Below are 23,894 nucleotides of genomic sequence, written 5' to 3'. Positions count from 1 at the left end.
CAGAAGTGGACATTCAACTGAGACTACCTTGCTCTTAGTTGTTGAAGCCCTAAGACTGACAAGAGCATAATTCAAATCTTCAATACTTATCTTGCTTGATCTGTCTGCTACTTTTGACATGGTTAACCACCAGATCCTCCTGTCAACCCTACTGACAAAGGGCATCTCAGTAACCGCACTCCAGTGGTTTGAGTCTTACCTATCAGATAGGTCCATCAAAGTATCTTGGAGAGGTGAGGTGTCCAAGTCACAACATCTAACTACTGGGGTGCCTCAGGGTTCAGTTCTTGGACCACTTCTCTTCCCTGTCTACATGGCATCATTAGGTTCTGTCATTCAGAGACATAGCTTTTCATACCACTGCAATGCTGATGACACTCAACTCTACCTCTCATTCCATCCTGATGGTCCGACGGTAGCTGCTCGCATCACAGCTTATCTAACAGACATTTCTTGCTGGATGAAGGACCATCACCTTAAACTCAACCTTGCCAAGACAGAATGGCTTGTGGTTCCATCAAACCCATCATTTCATCACAATTTCACCATCAAGTTAAGCACATTAAACATAACTCCTTCAAACACAGCCAGAAACCTTGGAGTAATGATTGATGATCAGCTAATTTTCTCAGACCACATTGCTAAAACTGTCCATCAAGAAGATCAGGCCCTTTCTTTCAAAACATGCTGCACAACTCCTTGTTCAAGCTCTTGTTCTGTCCAGGGTGGACTATGGCAATGCTTCATTGGCAGGTTGTAACGATAAAACCTTCGTAATCATCGGGAAGAAGTCGCTCCTGTTCCCAGGTCTCTCGGCCCGCCCCACTCGTCACATACCCCCATCGCCCCTCACAGGCCGGGGGTTACCACACGAGACTGCGCTCTACCCCCCCCCCCCTCCCTCCGGGGGGGACCAATCATGGGGAACTGCGGGAACCTGGGGGTAGGACGGACAAGGCGAGAGAAAAGGAGATGGAAGGAGGAGCGACAGAGACGAGAGAGGGGAGAGAGGAGAAAAAATATATATAATTCCGGTTCCCAGACGCACTGCTGCTCGGCCCTCCACCAGCTGGGCGATCTCCTCCGCGGTGCCTGGCGGTGGCACTGGATGGCCCTCGGCGGATGGCACGACACTCCTCCACCGCCCGGTGGACGGCGACGGCTCCTCCGGTTTTGGGCAGCCGGCAGGAGTCCCCCGTTCCCTGCTCCTCCCCGTTCCGGCGGATGGCAGCGCGTCCCTCCTTCTCCCGGGCTTCGGCACCACTGTAACGATAAAACCTTCATCTGATTGTCAGCAGGCTCCGGCCACCTGGCGAACGGCGCCGACTCCTCCTCTCCCTCACGGATGGCAGCCGCCCCTCCACATTGCGGGTGGCCGGTAGCGAGCTCGCCCGTCCCCGGCAACTCACTCCAGCCCACCGCCTCGAGCGTCCATGGCGGCACACTCCTCGCCTGCTCGATGGCACCGCGGATTCACCACAGCGGCGAGGGATCTTCAGCAACGTGTCCCTCCTTCTCCCGGGCTTCGGCACCACTGTAACGATAAAACCGTTACAGGAACCGGCGGAACTGGCGGACAATCAAAATGAAACTTTAATTACAAAATAAACACAAAACAGCGCACCAGCCCCTCACGGACAACTGATGCGCACAAAATAAAACCAAAACCTAAAATAAAGCCCAGGCCTGGTCCTCTCTCGTCCTTCACTGTCGTTGCTCCAGTTTTATATCCTTCCATCTCCTCCGTGGGCCTCGAGACCGGTGGGTCGAACAGGTGTAGCTCATCTCCAATCACTCCACCGGCCTCGCTCCCACGTCCCTCGGCCCCGCCCCACTCGTCACAAGTATATATATATATATATGTGTGTGTGTATGTAAAGACCTCTAACACTAGCCTGCTCTATTCTTTTTCTATTCTATCTGTTTTCTTTTTATTTATTATATTATTTAAAAGCCCTTGCTATGTGTACTGTGTTTTAGCTAACTGAAACTTGTTATAGCGCTTATATATCATTGTTGTTTCATTGTTGTATCATTGCTCTTTTTGTTGTTTTTGATTGCTTCCACTGTCCTCATTTGTAAGTCGCTTTGGATAAAAGCGTCTGCTAAATAACTAAATGTGGACCCACTTTATATTAATTGGCCTTAACTACTATGTACTTACATTTTAATTAATAATTTAGTACAATGTACTTATTGTGTGCATACATGTTTTTACATTGTACTTATATTGTTTAAAAAAACTACATGTAATTACATCTGTATTTAATTTCTGTAATTACATTTATAATTACACAGTTGACCCATACCTTACACCTTAACCCACCCTTAAACTTACCCATACCTCCAACCCTCTCCCTTACCTTACCCGTATCCCACCTCAATAGCAGCAAAAGTTTTTTACAATACAATATGAACACAATAAGTACATTGTACATAGTAGTTAAGGCCACCTAATATAATATATATACAGTATATATTATTTTTTTAAATACACGGATTAAAAGCTAAATGTTTTCATTTCATTTCGTTCTTGGTAAAAAAAAAAATGAAAATCTTCAGGTTCCATATGCAGAGCGAAATGGGAAATTAAATGTGACCAAAAATTTTGTATTTTCTGTTTCAGCTTTTTGAACGCACTGGTGCCTCACACTCATTCATTGGAAACAGCGCAGCCATTCAGTGGCATTCGGTGTGAGCAGCAGTCCACTTTGGCATATTTTTGCTCATTATGACTTTTTTCCGTCAATGCTGAAACACGTGTGAACTGCAAAGCCTATTTTACCTAATGAATAATAGTTAAGCTTCAAATGGGCAACATTACCAATATGGAAACATTTGGATTTGTCTCAAATGAGAGAGCCCAACCAGGTCCACCTGTGTTGATTAGGCTAAGTATCTGACGCGCTCCTCCCGAATCTTGTTAATAAAACATAATTTCACGAGTTCACACTTACATATAATTAGCTGAGGTATGGTATGCATATTTGGCGTGCTGTCCGGGGAAGGGCTCTGAGCTCGGGAATGGCCCGAACCTAGAGTACCCCCCAAAAAGCTAATGAGCAAGAGGACAGCCACCAATTTAAAGGCAAGTATAGAAACCGACCGGGAGAACTCTCGCCAGACGTCTGAAGGGAGTGCACGCATCAGACGGGAAGCCTTGTCGGACGAGGAGAGTGGAAAGGAAAACACGTCTGGGAGGGCTCTCGCGGCATCCGATGGGCCATCATACTCAGAACATCGAATGGGTAAGCCTCGCCAGGCGGGGTTAAAAGATGTGAGGATAGCTGAGAGGGTTTTTTTTTTTTGCAGAATTTGGTCAAGCAGAGAGGTCAAGACTCGTAGCGTCGGACGGTTAAGCCTCGCCTACCGTCAAATGGAAAGGTAAGTTGCGTGGCCGGGAAACTCTTACCGATGTCCGAAGGGAGCACACGCATCGAACTGGTTAAGTCTCGCCAATTGTATAATGGAAAGGTAAAGGTTGTCTGGCCAGGAGGCTCTCGCCAGCATCCGAAGGGAGCACACACATCGAACGGGTAAGCCTTGCTGACCGTAGAAATGGAAAAGGTAAGGTTGTCTAACCGGGAGGCTCTTGCCGGCGTCCGAAGGGAGCACACGCATCGAACGGGTAAGCCTCTCCGGATGTGACATGGAAGAGGTAACATTAAGTGGTCCGGAGGCTCTCGCCAGTATCCAACGGGGATTTCCTGTTCCCGGAATCGACTGGGTAAGCCTCGCAGGCCGTAGAATGGAAAAGGTAAGTTTGTGGGGCCGTGAGGCTCTCGTCAACGTCTTATGGGAGTTCGCTACTAACGGCATGAGACGGGTGAGCCTCGACGAGCGTAGGATGGAAGGAGAGTTTGTTTGTGTGTTTGATACTTGCGGCATCGGATGGCTTGCATATTGGTAGATCGGTCAGCGTCCGATGGGAGCACTCGCATCGAACGGGTAAGCCTCGCTGGCCGAAGGATGGAAAAGGTAAGGTTGTCTAGCCGGGAGGCTTTGACCAACGTCCGATTGGAGCTTAGCTCCCGGCATCGAACGGGTAAGCCTCTCTGGCTGAAGGACGGAAAAGGTTGTCTAGCCGGGAGGCTCTGACCGACATCCGATAGGAGCTTAGCTCCCGGCATCGAACGGGTAAGCCTTGCTGGCCAAAGGACGGAAATGGTAAAGTTGTCTAGCTGAGAGGCTCTCACCTACATCCAATGGGAGCCCTGACTCCATGCATTGAATGGGTAAACCTCTCCGTACGTAAGACGGAACGGCAAGAAAGGTAGCCGGGGGCTTTCACCTACGTCCGAATGGAGTGTGGGCTCTTGGCGACAAACGGGTAAGCCTTGCTGGCCGCAGAATGGAAAAGGTGAAGTTGTCTGGCCGGGAGGCTCTTGTCAGCATCCGATGGGAGCTCGAGCTGGAAGAGCATGGAAGAGAGAAGCCTCGACCATAGGATAGAAATGGTAAGGTTATCTGGCCGGAAGGCTATGGCTGACATCCGGTGGGAGGTTTTTTTTTTTTTTTTTTTAATTTGCGACACCGGATGGGTAGTCTCTCCGACCATCCGAGGGAAAATTAAGATTGTTTTATCTGCAAAGCACCCGTTGGTGTTCAGCGAAAGCTCAATTTGCAGGTATTGGATGGGTACGTCTTGCCATTGCAGGGAAAATTTGTTTTAGCTGTGATGTACTCGTTGGTGTTCAATAGGTATGTGTCGCTGACTGGAAGAATTTTTTTTTTTTAATTTCTTTTTTTTTTTTTTTTTTTTTTTTGGTGGCCGATGAGGGTTTGGTTGGCTTTCTTTATGTGAAACTAATTTGTTCTGATATAGCTTTGGTAAGGCTGGATTGGGGAGGGGAGATTGAAAATATATATAAAATGCCCTTTCTTGGCTTGGTCTGTTTTGCTTTGTTTGATTAAAAAAGTGATCGTTTCGTCATCGAGTACAGTTAGGTCTGATACAGTAGGTTTGATTTTCGGATTGAAATTAGACGAGATCGTAAGCTCCGAGCACCTAAAAAAACCGAAAAAAAGCTAGGATGAACACAGCGTCGAGCATGTGGGCAATGCTAAGGGTTTGGTAATTTGTGCGGAGGGTGTGGATACAATTTGTGAGGATATCTAGCGTTATGGGTTTTCTAGTGTCTGGATGGGTGGGCTGGGATCGCTGGATCCCTTTAATTAAAAGGGAGGTTTGCAAATTGTTTATTTCGGTTGAGGGAGCGCCGGTCATCAGTTTGTGAAAAAACTGGACTCCGCAAAGGTAGCTTTTGACACCGTTGAGAAACGAAATTAAAGAGGTGATAGAGAGTAGGGAAAAATCCGGGAAAGGGATGTTATAAGTGAGGTGAAATGTCTTAAAGCATCTCCACGCAGTCACGTATGACTGGAGGGTTCTGGGAGAAACTGCCTGGAGAATAGAGTTGAGCGATGCTTCGGGAAGTAGTTTTAGAGGGTGAGTTACGGGAATATTAACTCTGAATAGTGAGGAACCGGAGTAGGGAATTTGTCTGCCTCTGGAGACAGCATCCTGAATTTTTGAAACAGAAAACGAGACAAGGAGTCAGCTATTTGGTTTACTGTACCTGGAACGTGCTTCGCGATAATTATAAATTGGTCGCATGCTGCGATCCATATTAGACGTCTAAGGAGAGGCATGAGGGCAGGGGAGTGAGAACAGAAGTGGTCTATTTTTGCAAGCCAGGCTCCTCCGCCCGCAAATTTAATCAGTTTGACTGCCTGATCTATGTCTTGGTATTTGAGCGAAAATTCGTAGAGAGGTATCAAACTATTGATGCTCGGGACTGTGGATTTATGTGGGGATGACAGATCTACTATTAAGTGTTTCTTACCTGAAAATTTTCTAGTAGCCACTCCGATTGGGCTGACTCTGAACGTTTTGAAGGGGGGTTTATTGAAGGGCCCGATCATGAAGCCTGACTCGACTTCTTTTTTGATAAGGTTAACTAATATGTCTGAGGCCAGACAGGAGATAATTTGTAAATTATTTGTCGGGATGGTGTGCTAGATCGATGGTCATGCGAAAGATATTCACAGGAGTCGATAGGTAATTTTTTTGACTTTTTTATTCACGGCTTTAGACACGGGGCAAACTAAGTGTGTGTGAGCACAGCCACAAAATTTGCAGGTGTGTAGTTAGCGGCAGTGCTGTCTGGTGCATCTCCCGCTGTTGAAAGCATTGCATAGCTGCCTGTTTTCTGCTTCTGGTTGGCCTGGACGCGAGTTTGCTGAAGTCGCTGATCTTGGGATGTAGCTGGTGGATTTTGCCGGAGGACTATCAGAGTATTGGGGTGCATCGGGATTTATTTGTGGGCAGGTTATGGTGGAGTGAGCCACTGACCTGCAGACTGCACAAGAAATGCTCCTACAGCCTAGAAATACGCGGCTGTGCAAGTCTGAGTCGAGGGCTCCCCAATAAGGGCACTGGTTCCACTGAGCGATTCGGATTGCACACTTAGTGGAAAAAAGCTTGTGATATGTATAAAAGTGGCCCCCTCCATAGGACAACACAAGCTCGGCTATTATAGACAAATAGTCGTTGAGTTCGCGTCGCCTGTGAGGGAATGCTGAACAGATTATCTCAGTGAAATGGTTGAATGCGATGGTGAATTCGGAAAAGGAAAGTAATCGAGATGAAAGGGGTTTTGGATTGTAGCCATGAAGAGTGAATAGGGGGATTTTGCTTGGAGGAGGGTGGTGACGGTGACTAGGGGCGGGGCTGTGTTTGGCAGCGATTGCGGCCAAGCACTTGCTTGAGCCGCGGGCCTGGAATTGAAAGGAGCGGGCAGCGGGGCTGTGTTTGGCGGCCAGTATGGCCAGGCATTTGCTTGGGCCGCGGGCCCGAAGCTGGGATGAGTGAGAGGCGGGGCTGTGTTAGGCGGCCAGTTCGGCCAAACGTTAGCGTGAGCCACGGGCTCGGAGCTGGGAGGAGCGGGAGGTGGGGCAGTATGCGACAGCCTGTTCGACCAAGCGCTAGCTTGAGCCTCGGGCATGAAGCTGGAAGGAGTGGGAGGCGGCGCTGTATTTGCCGACCAGTTCGGCCAAGCGCTTGCCTGGGCTGCAAGGTCTGGATTAAAAGTTCCGTGCGATGGGGCTGAGATGGGTGGAGGAGGCGGCCAGGAGCCTCCTTGAGCTACAGCCCCCTGTGCTGTTGGGATGGAAGCCGCGGTGGAAGGCTGGGTAGCTGACATCGGGGGCACCCCGGCGGTAGGATTCGGGGCACGGCCCAGGCTTGCTGATGGCCTGTTGCTGTGGCTTGATAGCCGCTGGGAGCTAGGCCTTGCGGCGGAGGATGGTGGAGTGCCGTGAGGCTTATTTCGAGTTACTCCTTTCTTTTTTTCCTTTCTTTGAGATTGGGGTTGACTGGGGAGAAATGTTTGAGTACAAGTCGTAAAGTTCAGACTTATTCAACTTGCTTGAATGTATGACATCAGTTTTGGACAGGGCCTGCCTCAGACTCGACACCGTCCATTTTTCAATTGGCGGAATTGTAGGCCTGGCCGAGCGGTAGGAGAATGCGGGGGAGTCGGCAGTTCTCGCCGGAGGCGGCGAGGGTAGGCCTTGGCGTCTTGGGAGGCGAGTGGCTGCTCGCGTCATACCCCGCCCGTGGGTTGGAGCCTGGGGCTCGATTTGGTTGCCACGCCAGGTAGGGGTGGCCTTAGAGCCGACTGGCTGCGGTGATTGGGCCGGAGAAGAACTGGATGGGTGTTCGGACGAGGAATCTCTGTTTTGGGACATAATAATAATAATAATAATAATAATTCATTACATTTATATAGCGCTTTTCTAGGCACTCAAAGCGCTTTACATTGTCAGGGGGTATCTCCTCATCCACCAACAGTGTGCAGCATCCACCTGGATGATGCGACGGCAGCCATAGTGCGCCAGAACGCCCACCACACACCAGCTTACTGGTGGAGAGGAGACAGTGATGAAGCCAATCAGCGGATATGGGGATTGTTAGGAGGCCATGATGGTCAGAGGCCAATGGGTGAATTTAGCCAGGATGCCGAGGTCACACCTCTACTCTTTTCGAAAGACTTCTTGGGATTTTTAATGACCACAGAGAGTCAGGACCTCGGTTTAACGTCTCATCCGAAGGACGGTGATTGTTGACAGTATAGTGTCCCCATCACTACACTGGGGCGCTAGGACCCACACAGACCACAGGGTGAGCACCCCCTGCTGGCCTCACTAGCACCTCTTCCAGCAGCAACCTAGTTTTCTCATTAGTCAGTCTCCCATCCAGGTACTGACCAGGCTCAGCCCTGCTTAGCTTCAGTGGGAAACCGGTCTTGGGCTCCAGGGTGATATGGCTGCCGGCATGGTGATATTCATGCGGACCAAATGCTGATAAACCGTCGATGGATAGAGGTAAGTCAGCGATATTTATACTATGGGATTGATTACTTGATTATGGTCCACCTGTGTTGATTAGGCTAAGTATCTGACGCGCTCCTCGCGAATCTTGTTAATAAAACATAATTTATTGAGGCACAAGCAGAGCAGTGGGTAGCCGTTAGCCTAGCCCGGATACCTCTGCGCTTACCCCTCTTCTGCTTCCTCTCACAACGCTTGTGGCGCCTCCGCTGTGGGTGATGGGGCAGTAGTGGGGGTCGGTGATTGTGTAGGCCTCCGTAGCAGACCGAGATCCCGCAGCTGTTCTGCGTGCGCGGAGTTTAAGTTTTAAAATGCGGTTTTGCCGACATTGAGCAGAAACTCTTGACTGTATGTGCACTTACAGATAGGTAGACGCGATGACGACGTACAAAAACACTGCGACTCACAAAACAAAAAACACGAAAACACCATTCTGTTGGGACAGAGAGCAGCCACTGCGTGTGGACGCGCCGCCATCTTGGTAGATTCATAATAAGGGCTGTGAGAAAATAATGAATAAAAAGAGTACAGCTGCTGTGAGTACAGACAGCATATTTCAATCCAGTAACATGACAACACACCGTTCCTCACAGAAAAACACTCCTCTGTCAGTCACTGATTATGGAAAGTAAAACTATAGCGGTTGGATTTATTCACGCACGTTAAAAATAGTTGTCAAATCACAGTCTCCTCATATCGAAGCATCTAATCTTCGACTATCCGAGGTCCCCCTTAGCTCATATAAACACAGTCTAGTCAAGTCAAGTGACCTTTATTTATATAGTTAACAATACAGATTATGTCAAAGCAGCTTTACATGACTCCATTAAACAGGAAAATAATGTGTCAGTAATGCAAAATGACAATAGTAAACATTACATTTTCCAGTTAAAGGCATCATTGAATTCAGTGATGTCATCATCCAGTTTAGCTCAGTTTAAATATTTTCTGTGAAATTAAGTCAATGATATCGCTGGAAATTTAGTGTCCTCATTTGACAATAGTATCATCAATGTTATTTAAACAACAAAAGAAAATAAGAAAATCACTCACTGCTCTTGATGACTCAAGGGGCATTATCTGTAGTGATATACTGATATACTCTTATCTGTAGTGATATACTGACAACAGAATGCAAGGTGAATCCCAGTTAAATAGCTGTACAGCATTCTTTGCTAAATGTTGTTCAAACAGTATTAGTGGTGGGGCAATAAAAAGTTATGTGTGTATTAGGGGTGACCCCAAATAGTCGATGATTCACTGCTTCGATTTGAGGAGCCTGATTCGACTACCAATCTAACAGTCAAATATTTGCGGGCTGTGATGATTATGCCATTCTGACTATATGGGGGAGCTCAAATGTCTGATTTCACATAGAACTTGCGGTTTTCTCCCAATAAGTTAATATACAGCCTATTATGATAAAGCCGTCAATAAGAATCTGAAAAGAAAGAAGCTTCAAATAAATATTTTAAAGTGCGTGAATAAATGCAACCACCCCTGAGGATTTATGTTTCACTTTCCCTAATCCGTGACCGACAGAGGAGCATCTTGGTGGCAGGGATTTAAAACTTTACCAAGACTCAAACTGACACAGGCAGAGACTGGATTTTTTCGATCAGGTAGGGTTCAAGTGATTTCAAAACATTTCAGCTGGTTTATATACAACCCGAATTCCGGAAAAGTTGGGACGTTTTTTAAATTTTAATAAAATGAAAACTAAAAGAATTTCAAATCACATGAGCCAATATTTTATTCACAATAGAACATAGATAACGTAGCAAATGTTTAAACTGAGAAATTTTACACTTTTATCCACTTAATTAGCTCATTTAAAATTTAATGCCTGCTACAGGTCTCAAAAAAGTTGGCACGGGGGCAACAAATGGCTAAAAAAGCAAGCAGTTTTGAAAAGATTCAGCTGGGAGAACATCTAGTGATTAATTAAGTTAATTGATATCAGGTCTGTAACATGATTAGCTATAAAAGCTTTGTCTTAGAGAAGCAGAGTCTCTCAGAAGTAAAGATGGGCAGAGGCTCTCCAATCTGTGAAAGTCTGCGTAAAAAAATTGAGGAAAACTTTAAAAACAATGTTCCTCAACGTCAAATTGCAAAGGCTTTGCAAATCTCATCATCTATAGTGCATAACATCATCAAAAGATTCAGAGAAACTGGAGAAATCTCTGTGCGTAAGGGACAAGGCCGGAGACCTTTATTGGATGCCCGTGGTCTTCGGGCTCTCAGATGACACTGCATCACTCATCGGCATGGTTGTGTCAATGACATTACTAAATGGGCCCAGGAATACTTTCAGAAACCACTGTCGGTAAACACAAACCGCCGTGCCATCAGCAGATGCCAACTAAAGCTCTATCATGCAAAAAGGAAGCCATATATGAACATGGTCCAGAAGCGCCGTCGTGTCCTGTGGGCCAAGGCTCATTTAAAATGGACTATTTCAAAGTGGAATAGTGTTTTATGGTCAGACGAGTCCAAATTTGACATTCTTGTTGGAAATCACGGACGCCGTGTCCTCCGGGCTAAAGAGGAGGGAGACCTTCCAGCATGTTATCAGCGTTCAGTTCAAAAGCCAGCATCTCTGATGGTATGGGGGTGCATAAGTGCATACGGTATGGGCAGCTTGCATGTTTTGGAAGGCTCTGTGAATGCTGAAAGGTATATAAAGGTTTTAGAGCAACATATGCTTCCCTCCAAACAACGTCTATTTCAGGGAAGGCCTTGTTTATTTCAGCAGGACAATGCAAAACCACATACTGCAGCTATAACAACAGCATGGCTTCATCGTAGAAGAGTCCGGGTGCTAAGAGCCTGCCTGCAGTCCAGATCTTTCACCTATAGAGAACATTTGGCGCATCATTAAACGAAAAATACGTCAAAGACGACCACGAACTCTTCAGCAGCTGGAAATCTATATAAGGCAAGAATGGGACCAAATTCCAACAGCAAAACTCCAGCAACTCATAGCCTCAATGCCCAGACGTCTTCAAACTGTTTTGAAAAGAAAAGGAGATGCTACACCATGGTAAACATGCCCCGTCCCAACTATTTTGAGACCTGTAGCAGAAATCAAAATTGAAATGAGCTCATTTTGTGCATAAAATTGTAAACTTTCTCAGTTTAAACATTTGCTATGTTATCTATGTTCTATTGTGAATAAAATATTGGCTCATGTGATTAGAAAGTCTTTTAGTTTTCATTTTATTAAAATTTAAAAAACGTCCCAACTTTTCCGGAATTCGGGTTGTATATCGTGGATATATTATTTACCTGATATAAAATGCGTTTGGTTGAGTCAAGCACTTCATTGTATCACTACGGTGATATTTCTTCAGCACACAGCACGAGCAGGTCAAACTACAATGCAGAATATTAATAACTATGACTGGACTGTCACACACATACCATTATAATGAGAACACCATTATAATAAAACACTGTGAATTTTTAGAGTTTAGCTGTCATGTTTCTGCACATGAAGAACACGTCCACAAAAGGAGTTCATTCAGAGCCCCGCAGACACGTTCATTTGCATTCGGGCTCTTTTTGTAGCCTATAAGTCCTAATATTAACATTATGTTGTATAAATAACAAAGCATATTCTACATGAAATTATGAGTTTAATCCCATTGATTAAAAACTTGCTATCAAATGCTCACTCTTTTGGTCATCTTCAGCGCGCACAACTCTTAACAGAAATGCAGAACATTAATAACTACTGTAAAAATTGTGAACTGTTAGGGTTACTCTGACGTTTAGTGTTAACTATCTTTTAATCAAAACATAAAAACGTGATTTACCCCGTTTGTATCTGTGAGGCATTTGTTACACATTTTCCCTGTGTGTTAACATCAGTTATTATGACTGTCGAATGTCTGACTTGACTCAATGTAGTTTGCCCCGCCCCCAAACATATGATTCGACTATTAGTCGAATATCAGCAAGATCTGAAAATTCCGTTTCAACTATGAAAATCCTTAGTTGGGGACACCCCTAGTGTGTATGTTCTCTCTTCCTTGTAGGTAGTTAATGCTGCTTTTTTATCATGCTGGTCAGAATGAAGATCAGCAGGATGAACTAATTTTCAGTATTGAGCTTGCTCTGACATCTCAAGATATCGCTGAGGTCACACATCTTGAGGTCACTTAATCTTGCAGAATCCATGGAGCACAGTGATAAGGTCAGTAATGAAGTCTATAGACATTTGACAATGCCAGGTCAATAATCAGGTCAGAATTTTAAGTTTATTCAAATCAAACCAGGAGGGCAAAGGCTTAAAAAATACCAAAATTATGTACACGTTTCCATTTTATATTTAGGTTTTAAATTTGTTTTTGCAAGTTTGGACACTTCTATCCTAAAAAGAACATACGTTTACTCTCTCTTATTTAATGCTTATATCATTTGCAAATGAAGGTTGCTACTTGATTTATATATTTTTTTTCTTCATGGTGGAAAAAACAAACAAATCTGAGACTCAGATGTACTGATTTTCTCTGGTTCAATATCTGTATCCTATCCAGAGAAGTCATTAATGTTAATAAATGTAATTATTTCGGTTTTACAGCATGAGTAAACCCTAATGGAGCACTATAGTTTATTCTTCTCCTGCTCACATCACATTTCTTTCCATATTTAGTATGATCTCATTGTTGAAGACCGAATGAATGGTGCATTTGTTCAGTTTTATCCAGCACAACAAATAGAGCTCACACCCTTCAGTAGTGACATAGCAAATGGGCAGTAAATTTAGAGAGCTGCGAAGTAAAGAGTTCATGTTATATAAACATTTTTTGGGTTAGATGCTCCGTTCTGGCCCGTTAAATATACTATTCTAATTGGTTCTTCTCTTCTATATCTAAAGTCTTGCTTTTCTGTTTTTCCTTAGGGCCCACTTCCCTTGAGAGATGACAATGGAATTGTCTAGACAACTAGAAGAATAAACTCTTCTAGGTTTTTTTCAGACAATGAATTTCTCTTAGAAGTGTTGCTGTCTAAATTCAGTGTCATCAAAGGATCAATGCAGATGATACTTTTCATATGTTACAAAAAAACAATAACAAACAATAGGGCTTTAGTCTCCAAAGCTTGTCACCCCAAGGTCCTGAAAATTAAGCAGAAATTGAAATATGGACTCTGCCCTCATTTTTTAAATACACACACCTACTGTAATGAGTAGACAGACTCTGGACACAGACAGGTTAGAATTAAACAGACAGGTTTATTGTAAAGATCTGGGTAAATGGCAGAAGCAGGTATGTCACTGAGGTGAGCAAGGATACTGATGGCTGAGCTGTCCTGTTACCAGATATCGTAGAGCGTGGAATGATGGAAGGCTTGCGGTGGAGCTGGTGGTGGGAATTGGATTGCCGGTAGATAAATGGTAGGAACACACAAACACAGGAACACTACGAAGAGACAAAGGAGATCGGGAGACTTGGAGTGATAGTTCAGGTCAGTTGCTTAGCATGAGCAATGAGTCCTTTCCACAATGGAGACCAGACAATGTGGTGCTGGAGATTAGTAAATGACGGTCAGGTGCGGGTTGATCAGAACTCCGGTGATTGGGATTGTTGATGAATGGGAGAGCCTGGTGTTTCCGTGACACCTACATGCTGTACTGTATATTTAAAAGGTCCAATTACACTGTATGCACCCCACATATTTTGCCATTTTAAGCACCAAACCATGAAGTGTCTCAAGTTTCCTCCACTGTTCCTGAATTGATTGTTTGTTTTGAAATGTCTTCAGGTTTCATTTTAAATGTGGTTTGTGATTTTCTGGAATGTGCTTTAGGATTTGAGTTGTTTCCCTTGTTTCCCCCATAACGGTTTAGGTGTAATGTCCTTTACAGAGACATTTGCTAGTGTGTTCTGTTCAAAGTTTTAAAATAATAACTGTTTCATCTGATCTGATGGCTTTTCAAGAATAGAATTAAGATGTCCAAAAACAATAAAAGATGCTTAGTGATGCATCTTTTATTGATATGTCTTGATAAGCACAGTTTCCCTGATGTATTAGTCTGGGCAGAACATATCGAAGTACAAAAAAAAAAGCAAATGTACATTTGATGACTGTATTGAAAACTAATTCGAAAAAATCAAACAGTTATAAATGTAGCATGGCTAATGGTGCATAGTTTAAAAAAGGGTGTAATTTATGGTGTTGAATGGCACTGGTGCTTCCTCCTCGTCTGCTCTTCAGTGCTTCAGTGTCAAGGCTGCTGAACCATGAACCATATTTTAAAGGATACTCTACCCAAAAGTGAAAATTCTTTCATTTAGTCACCCTCATGTCATCCTAGAAATATATTACTCTCTTTCTTCAGATCAAACTATAAGTTCATGTAATGCAAGTGGATTGCATGACGCAAAACCTAATTTCATTTGCTTTTGAGTCACTGTTTGGGCCTGACCTGCTCTACAAAACTAGAACAGCGTGTTTATTATGGAGTAGCATATAGTTAGGAATGTTTGACTAAGTCTTAACTAATCTAAGATGGACTGATCTTCAATTCTGAGCTCATCCTAATGTTTTAGTGATGTCTGTTCTCGTCATTGTTTCCATACACCTTTTTATTTTACACAGCAGCCTTACAGAGTCCCTTTTTTCCTTTTCTTTTTCCCAACCTTTTAATTTTACTTCTTCCTCTTTTAATCTATTCATTATCTGGCTCGGGCCTCCTATGGACCTGTTTTTAATTCCAGAGGACTTAAGGAGTGCTTGAAGATAATTTCAATGCATCCCAGCTGCTTCCACCTCTCCAGTATTTCCCTTCAACACACTTCAGTCTTAGCAAAGGCCTTTGTTAGCTGTGAACTTATTTTTAGGGGCCAAGCACCGAAGGTGCGTAGGACCCTATTGTGTTTGTTCCCGTTCTTATTATTATTCTTCCTTCTTCCGACTGGGAGTCTATGGCAGCCCATAAAACCGATTGTGGGAAAGTTGTTTTGGTTTGACAGTCTGATAGAGGACAGTCCCAACATTAAATACACCAATTTTGGTGTGTCTAAGTCATTCTCTCTAGCGCCACCAACTGTCCAAAGTTTCACTTTTATTTTGCTAATAACTTTTGAACTGTAAGGCCAATCAACAAAATTCTTTTTTCCTCTGATCCCTGAGCTCATGACGATTCGATTACACCCTATGACGTCATTTTCCGTCATAAAAACATGGCCGCCATTTTAAATTTTTTGAAAAACCTACTTTTTCGAACTCGTCCTAGACGGTTTGTCCGATTTGCACGAAAATTGAACCAGATCATCTTCAGGCAGTGCTGACCAAAAGTTATGGAATTCAAGTTGATTCGTCAAATAATTTTCGATAAACGCTCAAACAAATTTTACGTAGCGCTTACAAAAACAGTCGTAAGGCTGTATCTCTGCAACGATTTATCGTATTCTGACCAAACTTGGTACAAGTCATCACAAGCATGACCTGAGGATACATGCTGCATTTCAGCGCAGCGCTACCTACTGGTCCGGAGATATGAAAAACTGCTCTTTTTGCTTATAACTTCTAAACAGTTTGTCCAAAAATCATATAATTGGTCTTGTTAGATGCAGGGCAACATGCCGAGTCAACTGATATCCAATTTTACCATTTTGGCCATTTTGACTGTCGGCCATTTTGAATTTTGTGCTAAAATGCTGTATTTTCAGAACGCATCAACGGATTGTTACGAAACATGGTATGGGTCATCAGCACAATGTCCTGAAGGAGCTTGAGAAGTTTTGAAACAGCGCCACCTAGGGGTGATCATCTTTTTTTAAATGCTTATAACTTTGGGTGTGTTCGACTTATTTTCACGAGACTCATCGAATTAGACTCCTGAATCCTTACCGAGTCCTACAATACCAAACATGCTAGGTTTCGCCTTACGGTTTGTGTAGCGTTGTGATTTAGCGCTTAAAAAACATTTGGCTATATCTTCGAAACCGCTTGTCTGATCGAGACGAAACCACCGTCAGAAGTTCGTAAACATAGGTCGATAGCCATATACCAATGCCCAAATGCCAAAATATAGATAGTAAGGGGTAGTAAAATTCAATCAAAGTCAAGAGTCAGTAATTTTTTACGTGTTTTTTCATATAAATGTCTATAACTCTGAAGTGAATTGAGATATTTTCACCAAAATTGACACACATATGTATGGGCTCATTCTGATGACACATTAAAAAAATGGTGGGACTGAGCCTCTTGGTGGCGCTATAACAGAACAAAACATGAAATTCCCATTGACTTCAATACAGTTTTGTGAAATAAAATGCTATACTAAACAAATGCATTGGTGTAATATTACGAAACTCAGAATGTGCCAACAACACCATCCCCTGAAGGTACTCAAAATATTTCGAAACAGCGCAAAAGTTATAACAAAATTTCCAAAAAGGCTAATAACTTTTGAATAAATCTGGCTATTGAAATGTCGCTGGATTTAGTAGATTCCTTGGATCAAGCCGAGATCATATATACCAAGTTTTCCTTATTTGGCCAAACTTCCTGTCCGCCATCTTGACTTTAAGTCAAAACCTACTTTTTCGAACTCCTCATCAACCGTTGGTCCAATTTTCACCAAAATTGAATCATATCATCTTCAGACTGAGCCACCTAAAAGATATGGATTTCGTGTCGATATACAAAACGGTTCTCATTTAGCGCATCAACGAATTTGCTGGAAGGATGCCAACATGCATTTGAGGCTGTATCTCAGCAAAGCTTTGACATTTTTGCACCAAACTTTGTATGTGTCATTGTCATCTCACACTGACCATTCCAAACTAATTTGGTAACAGCGCCACCTATTGGTTACATGTGATAAGCCAATAAATCCTATTACTAGTTGTTGTGTTTATTGTTTTCAAGCCATTTTGCCTAAAATAATCTTAAAACGGTTTTAATTTCTCATTCCTGCCGTTCGTCTGAAGCTTGCTTCTGTAGTGCTTGGCCCCGTTATTGCTGCTTGCAGCTATATTTCTTCTTGAATTTGGAAAGAATTATGATGGTTGCCCTTTTGTCAATTGGTGGTTAAAGAGATATTTTTAGTCTCAGGTCACTTTACTCACTTTAAAAAAAAAATCATTTTAGGGCACTTTAACCCTCTGAGGTCTAAGGGTATTTTTGGGGCCTAGAGAAGTTTTGTCATGCCCTGACATTTGTGCTTTTTTCAGTTGCTTATACACATCTAAATGGCTAAAATCTAATCTCACTGTAATCAGCACAAACTGGGTGAGTGGTTAGTGAAAAACTAAAAATGTTAAATCACTTGAATAAGGCCATAAAACACATAAAGAGCATTGATTGGTTCCCGGGACCTCTGAGAACTGGAGCTTGTATCCTAGAATTTTTCTTTTTAAATGATGTGAAAATCATCTTGTTTACTAACTCACAGAAAACAATATAATGATTTAAGGCCCGCATAATCAGCCTTTACGTCAGGTGTGTGACTGAGGGGGAAGAGTTACAAGAAAGAAGAATGTATATAATTTTATGTTTGTAGTTTATTTAGAATATATTTAATTATCCCACAAAATAATGTAATATTCACTTGCAAGTGCAGTTAAACAGTTTATTAGGAACAATCAAAGCTGACTTTCAAAGCTGAATTTTTTGCATCATTTAGTCAGGAATTATAGTTCGGAAAAAGTCTAACTAGTAAAATGTACACGTTATGTGAAAACTAGAACTAGGGGTTATCAGGAGAAAATGCCTCAACGCGTATACGCGTTAATCGACTACAGAGGGTTAATTTGCTTGATTGAGCTAATATCTTTTTGGAAAACTCTGAATACTCACAAACACAAACATTGCTTGAAAAGCATCTGCTAATTTAGTTAGGTAGAATAGGTAGAATTGATTTATCTTTGCATTATCCACAAATGTAAACTCTCAGTACATTTCAGAATGGAATTAATAATGATCAGCTGTCTAGTCAAAAAGCTTGTTATTGTGGAAAATAGACTTCCTGTCTAACCCTTACACTATGCATCTTACGAATCTTCCAATCCCCCAGACAGCAAACCCGAGACTCACTCACTGGCTAATTCATATTGCACACAGAAATGGTTAGAGTAATTGCCGTTTCATGGTCAGAATAAATTGCCAGGGACATCTACTTTACAACCTTTATCTCGTCAAACTATGAAGAATATCTGTGTGAAACAGAACACAGGTGGCCATTGCATGGCTCTGTGCCATTCCAGTGTTATGAAAGTGCTTATTTTTTTGTCACACATGCACATGCTTTATATTAAATTAGTGCCTCCTGATAGACAAACATTTGTTGGTGATTTTATTATTATTATTATTTATTAAAAATAAAATAAAAAACTTTGTGGTCCATGTAGATTAAATTTTGTTTTATATTGTTTCTGTGTGTTTTTCTATATGTTTCTGAGCAGTGTTTGTCTGTGTTTGTTACTGAATGTGCTCCACCTTTGTCTAAATAATGCATCTCTGAATTAGTAATAAGGCATTTTCTCATGGAACTTCAACTTAACCAGTCCTCGGGTCTGGTACTGATTGTTTTCTGTTTCTGTTATTGTTTTGTTTGTGTTTAATCATAATAAAACAAGAACAATCTTTTGTGTGGTAAAGAACAAAGAAGCTAAGAAATGCTGAGAAAGTTAGAGAGAAAGACTGATTTGTTAGTCTTTCGTGATTTGTGATGACTTTTTCTTTCTTTTTTGGGGGGTTGGGGGGGGTCCTTAATAAAAATACCAAGATCAAGAAATAACCTCAAAAGGGTCTGCAATGACATGAGGGTAATTACATGATGACAGTTTCCTCTAAAACCATTACTAATAGTAATCAAATTATTAATGGTTCATTTTTTTACTTTTGTGCCATTAAATCATTTTATATACTTTAAGTATATACATTTGCTTATTGTTCTGGTGTGTTTTAATTTAAGTTTAGTGCTTTCGGTTGAACAAGATTTGTACATTTACTAGCACATATTTTTTCGCTCGGCTGTTTCTGAAGGGACTCTTGAGTGACAAACACCTATGCTTTAGAGTTTCATGTCGGGTCTAATATGACATGAAGAACAGCTTTGAGAAACAAATGATGTCAATCAGTTGGGAACACAGGAAGTCCTCCAATGCACTGAAAGGTCATGTAAGGCCATACAGTTCCTGGAAGCATAACCTTAACTGGACCTCCCAAAATGCACAGAGATTCTGCACTAGCTAAAATGAAATAGAGTGTGTTCATGTTAATCTAGGTTTTGTGTATTATCGGAAGAAATTATTCTATTAATGTTTTCAGGTGATGGTTTGATATTTATGGTTATTTTTTTATGAATAATCTTAACCTTGCTGGTCACTTTTGTTTTTGCTTTTTTTTCATTTTGTGGTTGTCTGTTAGGAGTCTATGGATGCTGTCTGCATAACCTGGACTAAATAGTTGTATGAATCAATCTTGACAAAGGTCATATGAATTCTGTGATCAACAGTCAAGGCAACAACTGCTTGATGAAGTGGTCAAGCAAATAGAGTGGCTGTTCTTGAATGGCACTTCTAGTACTTCTAGTTGGAGGCAATGTGATTTTAGTATGTTGTATGTATTTTGTGTTTATTTGTGTTTGTCACTCCCACTAATTGTGAATTCCTTTTTGTTCTTTTTGTAATAAAGCAGACACACAGTTTTTAGGTAACACAGAAAGGGATTTTTTATTTTTTTATACAATTTATTAATCATCCAATATTAAAAATTTTACAGTTCAATTTTCTGTACCAGTGAATGTACTATAATGTCTCTGAACTGTCAAATTGTTTGTAATTGTATATTTTATGTGAATGGCTTACATCAGCTTGTTGCTTAGTCTTGTCTAGTCTTTTAGTGATCATGTGCATAAAATCCTCTAGAAAAAGCTAAAGAAAATAAAATATTTAAGAGATAAATACCATGTATAAAATGCAATTTACAATCAAACATATTCAGTCCTATCATTCTGTTATACAAATGCATTCCCCCTGAAAAAGTTTGCCCAGTTTAAGCTTTAGATAATGTGGATTCGTTGATGCCAAGGTTTAGTGGTGAGCAGGGACATAAATTGAGTTTTGCCAAGTCTTTATGGTACAAAGCTCTGTGGTCGGATTTTCATCTCCATGCGTTTCAGTGAGTAGTTTGGTCCATGCCATCCGTACCAAGAGATGCCATTTGAATTCTTGGTATGTGACCCATAGCGGTGAAACACACCATTTAGATTGGAGTCAGTGCAGCAGTTGTACCAGTATCCACCTGTGAAAGAACCCCAGTGAGGTTAAGTCAAAGAGTTCATTAAAACAACAGAATCTTGTGTGGTGGGAGTTTGTTTTACCTTGGCGAAGTTCTGCGCAATTGTCCACACATTTGTCATTGTCTTTGTCTTTAGTGCTGAAGTTGGTATTATTGTGATAACGCAGAGAGTCACCAGCATTTCCACTGTAATTGGCAATGAAAAGCTTGTAGCTGTTCATCTCGTTGCTCACTGTAAAGAAGCCATATTCGGCGTAGCGTGTCTTACCCTCCCAGTCCTACCAGAATAGAAAAAAAAAAAAAAAAACAGACTGTGTCATATAAGAAAGCTTGCTTTAAGCGATGTTGACCTTTAATATTTATGGATTCATATTTCTTTGAGACATTCTACTTTGCTTTCATTTATGTGCATACTTGCCTCCATCTCTATTCTCAGCACTGTTGGCTGTCTGGTTAGACGGAAGATTTGTTCATTGCCAAGCCAGAAGTCACCACGGATTGTACCAAAACCATTCTTGTACTGCTTCCAGTCGCGGTTGAAACTTGTCAGTCCTATCTTGCGTCTCTGAATGACGGTCCAGCCACCACCATTGTTCTCCATGTCACAATACACCTGGAGAAACCAAAAACATCTGGGGATTCATGACATATCTTTTTTCAAATTGAACACCCTTCTTGTTTGAAAACTTCTTGAAGATTCAGACTTACATTTAGTTCAGGTGTTCCAAGGAAATCATCTTTTGGTAGTTTATACTCTCCAGAAATTTTGTAGTTCTTGTTGTAAAGGGATGCACAATCATAGATTGCATCTAAGGGAGAGAGAATTCTTTGTTTAGGTTTTTAAAGCCAGGTGCTTTTGAAAAACAAGGGATTTCAACCTAGTGGGATCCACAAATAGAAGACATTTCAGTGTGCTTTAAGCTACAGTATGTGTGTCTGTGCAGCTAGCACTTTCCTTACAAAGGCTCACTGTTTGCATGGTTGGAAGTGGGAAAAAGGAAACACTGCATGACAAATGACTAAATTGGATATTCAAGTACAGCTTTGCATCCTGCTTCATTTAACATCTCTTTCTGGTTTGAAAGATTAATAGCCAAGTAGTTTTGGGGAAAAATGCTCCATCGTTCTTGTGTATTCAGAGTAGGAATCACAAATTACCTGCTGTGACTTGACAACTGTTGTAAAGCCAGACATTCCTGCACATACTGATTATTACCTACTGATTACCTCTAACTGCTGCCCAGACATTTCACAGCTCCTTATTAATGGTTCCCTAAATTAAAATGTGTGCGTTTGAAGAATTCCATGTGCTTGCATTAAATTCTGTTTAGATGAAAAAAAAAACCTAATTTTCTTGTCACATGCTACAGTATGATACACTTTGCTGTAAATTTTGTCCTAGTTCTAGAGGTTGAGGGCTGTTTCCTCCATGTTAAAACATGATTAAAGATTGAATTTTCGAAATTACCCAATAAATAATCATGTAATTGTTTGAGAAAAATGTCTAAGAAATAAAAATACAAGGAACCTATAGCTAGAATAATCACTGAAACCATATTTACATTAATATTTCCTTAAACATGAGGTGGGCATTAGGTTTAGATGGTCTACACTATCCCCTGACTTAACAGGACATCCATCGATGCTCTAAGGTATGTCAACAGCCAGCATATGTGGCCTGTGACCCTGCTGAGTTCAGAAAGTAGAGTAACACATGGGGTGTGCTTGAAACTAAGCTCACCAGCACATGTTGAGTTATGAGAGTGTGTCAAGACTCACCTGAAGTGCTCTGCTGTGGAGCAGATTGGGCGGCCTGCAGCTGCATGATTTCGATCTTATTGTAGATTTCTGAATACTTGCTCTCGGCCTCTGTGACCCGGGCCTCGTGCTGCTGGTTAAGCTTTTCCAACTCCATCATCTGCCGCACAACCTTCATAAGATCAGAGTCCTGCTTCTTGCTCATTTCTTCCAGCATGCTGCTCAGACTTGCCATCTGAACCTTTAGTGAGCGCACCTCATCACAGCATTGTGCTGGTTTTGCTGGTTTGGGTGTTGCCAAGTTTCTCTTGAAGGAACTCTGAGCCATCGTTTGACCTAGGAGTAGCAGCAAAAGAGTCAAGGATGTAGCTGTCATCTTCGTTATTATGTGCGGAGAAAGTTTGAGTTGTCTGTCTTTTGTGGAAGACGCTGATCGATCCTGACTGTGTTTCTCTCTTGAATACTTGTCAGATGAGGGGACAGGAGAAAAATGTGAGAAGAACTCTTTAGAATGAAGTTTAGTACTGTAGAATATTCTCCGACCAGGTTTCTCTTCTCTGCACTTTAGAATCAGATGTCTGCTCACACTGAGGGCCTGCAGTGGATGCAGCTTAAATATATTTTCACGAGTGCTGTGCCCTCCCCTTTTGCTCAGGCCCACAGTCATTGACCCCGCCCCCCCACCACCTACCACCACTAAGCCCTCCCCACACTTTCCCCCTGTTGAATTTTTTTCCTCTGCCTCTCATCTGGTCACACCCATCAACATGTGTGCCATGCACCTCACAGTACTTAAATTTTGTACAAGATACAGCAGATTGCATGAAGACGCTTTGTTCTGTGCAGGTCATACATTGTCTGATATTCTGATCTTTGCTCTTCCATATGCGCTCTGTTACTGGAGAGAAGGACTTGTGAGAGGAAGTTTTGCTTTTTTTTCCCAATCTTTTAATTTCTCAGAACCAGCTTGTAATTATTGCAGTAAGTGCTAGGTGAAATGCTTCTAGCTTTTAATATACCAATCAAAGGAGTGGTTCTTAATTTTTTTATTTTTTTTTAGGTGGTTGACCACTTTAGAAGTTAAACAAAAATTTAGACCAGTTAACTCAACCAAATTACATATTTTCAATAATCCTGTCTTTAGTTACGAGGCATATTTTTTCCAAATGTTGCTTTTTTGTTTTTGCAGTCAAATCTTTTTTTTTTTTATTTGTGTAGGGCTTTTGATAATACACATTGTTTCAAATGAGCTTTACAGACAATGATGTTAATGTTTATAATATATTAAAATCTTATTATTATTATTGAGATGTCAATAAAATAAGCATCTAACTTACTCCTTATAAGAATGAATAATTGCCGTCTGCAAAATGTAATAATGTAATAATAAATGTAAATGTAAATAATGAACTAGATTACTATTTTAGACTGAATGAACTGACTCTTAAATGACTAAAACATTACTGGATACCAGAAACCTCTTA

The 23,894-nt window shown here is 41.7% G+C and overlaps 1 protein-coding gene and 1 long non-coding RNA gene across 3 annotated transcripts in view; one reads left to right on the top strand and one right to left on the bottom strand.

Annotated features, from left to right (window-relative positions):
* The window catches only part of LOC132097380 (uncharacterized), a 66,547-nt gene extending 53,212 nt beyond the window's left edge, over nucleotides 1–13,335 (top strand). For both annotated transcript variants that reach the window (XR_009422729.1, XR_009422728.1), the window contains exon 7: nucleotides 13,301–13,335. This is a non-coding gene — a long non-coding RNA (uncharacterized LOC132097380). The remainder of the gene's footprint in view (nucleotides 1–13,300) is intronic.
* Nucleotides 13,336–20,114: 6,779 nt separating this feature from the next.
* Nucleotides 20,115–22,996, bottom strand: LOC132097379 (angiopoietin-related protein 7-like). The gene is made up of 5 exons (XM_059503047.1): nucleotides 22,432–22,996; nucleotides 21,361–21,461; nucleotides 21,071–21,265; nucleotides 20,735–20,930; nucleotides 20,115–20,655 (listed from the first exon to the last, which is right to left on the bottom strand). Exons 1-5 carry the CDS (start codon nucleotides 22,784–22,786, stop codon nucleotides 20,486–20,488), a joined length of 1,017 nt encoding a protein of 338 aa, XP_059359030.1. The 5' UTR covers nucleotides 22,787–22,996; the 3' UTR covers nucleotides 20,115–20,485.
* Nucleotides 22,997–23,894: the final 898 nt, after the last annotated feature.

The sequence above is a fragment of the Carassius carassius genome, chromosome 21 (genome assembly GCF_963082965.1).
Source record: "Carassius carassius chromosome 21, fCarCar2.1, whole genome shotgun sequence".
Classification (NCBI taxonomy): Eukaryota; Metazoa; Chordata; class Actinopteri; order Cypriniformes; family Cyprinidae; genus Carassius; species Carassius carassius.
The sequence above is the reverse complement of the archived record's forward strand: the minus strand, read 5'-3'. Positions and strand labels throughout refer to the sequence as shown.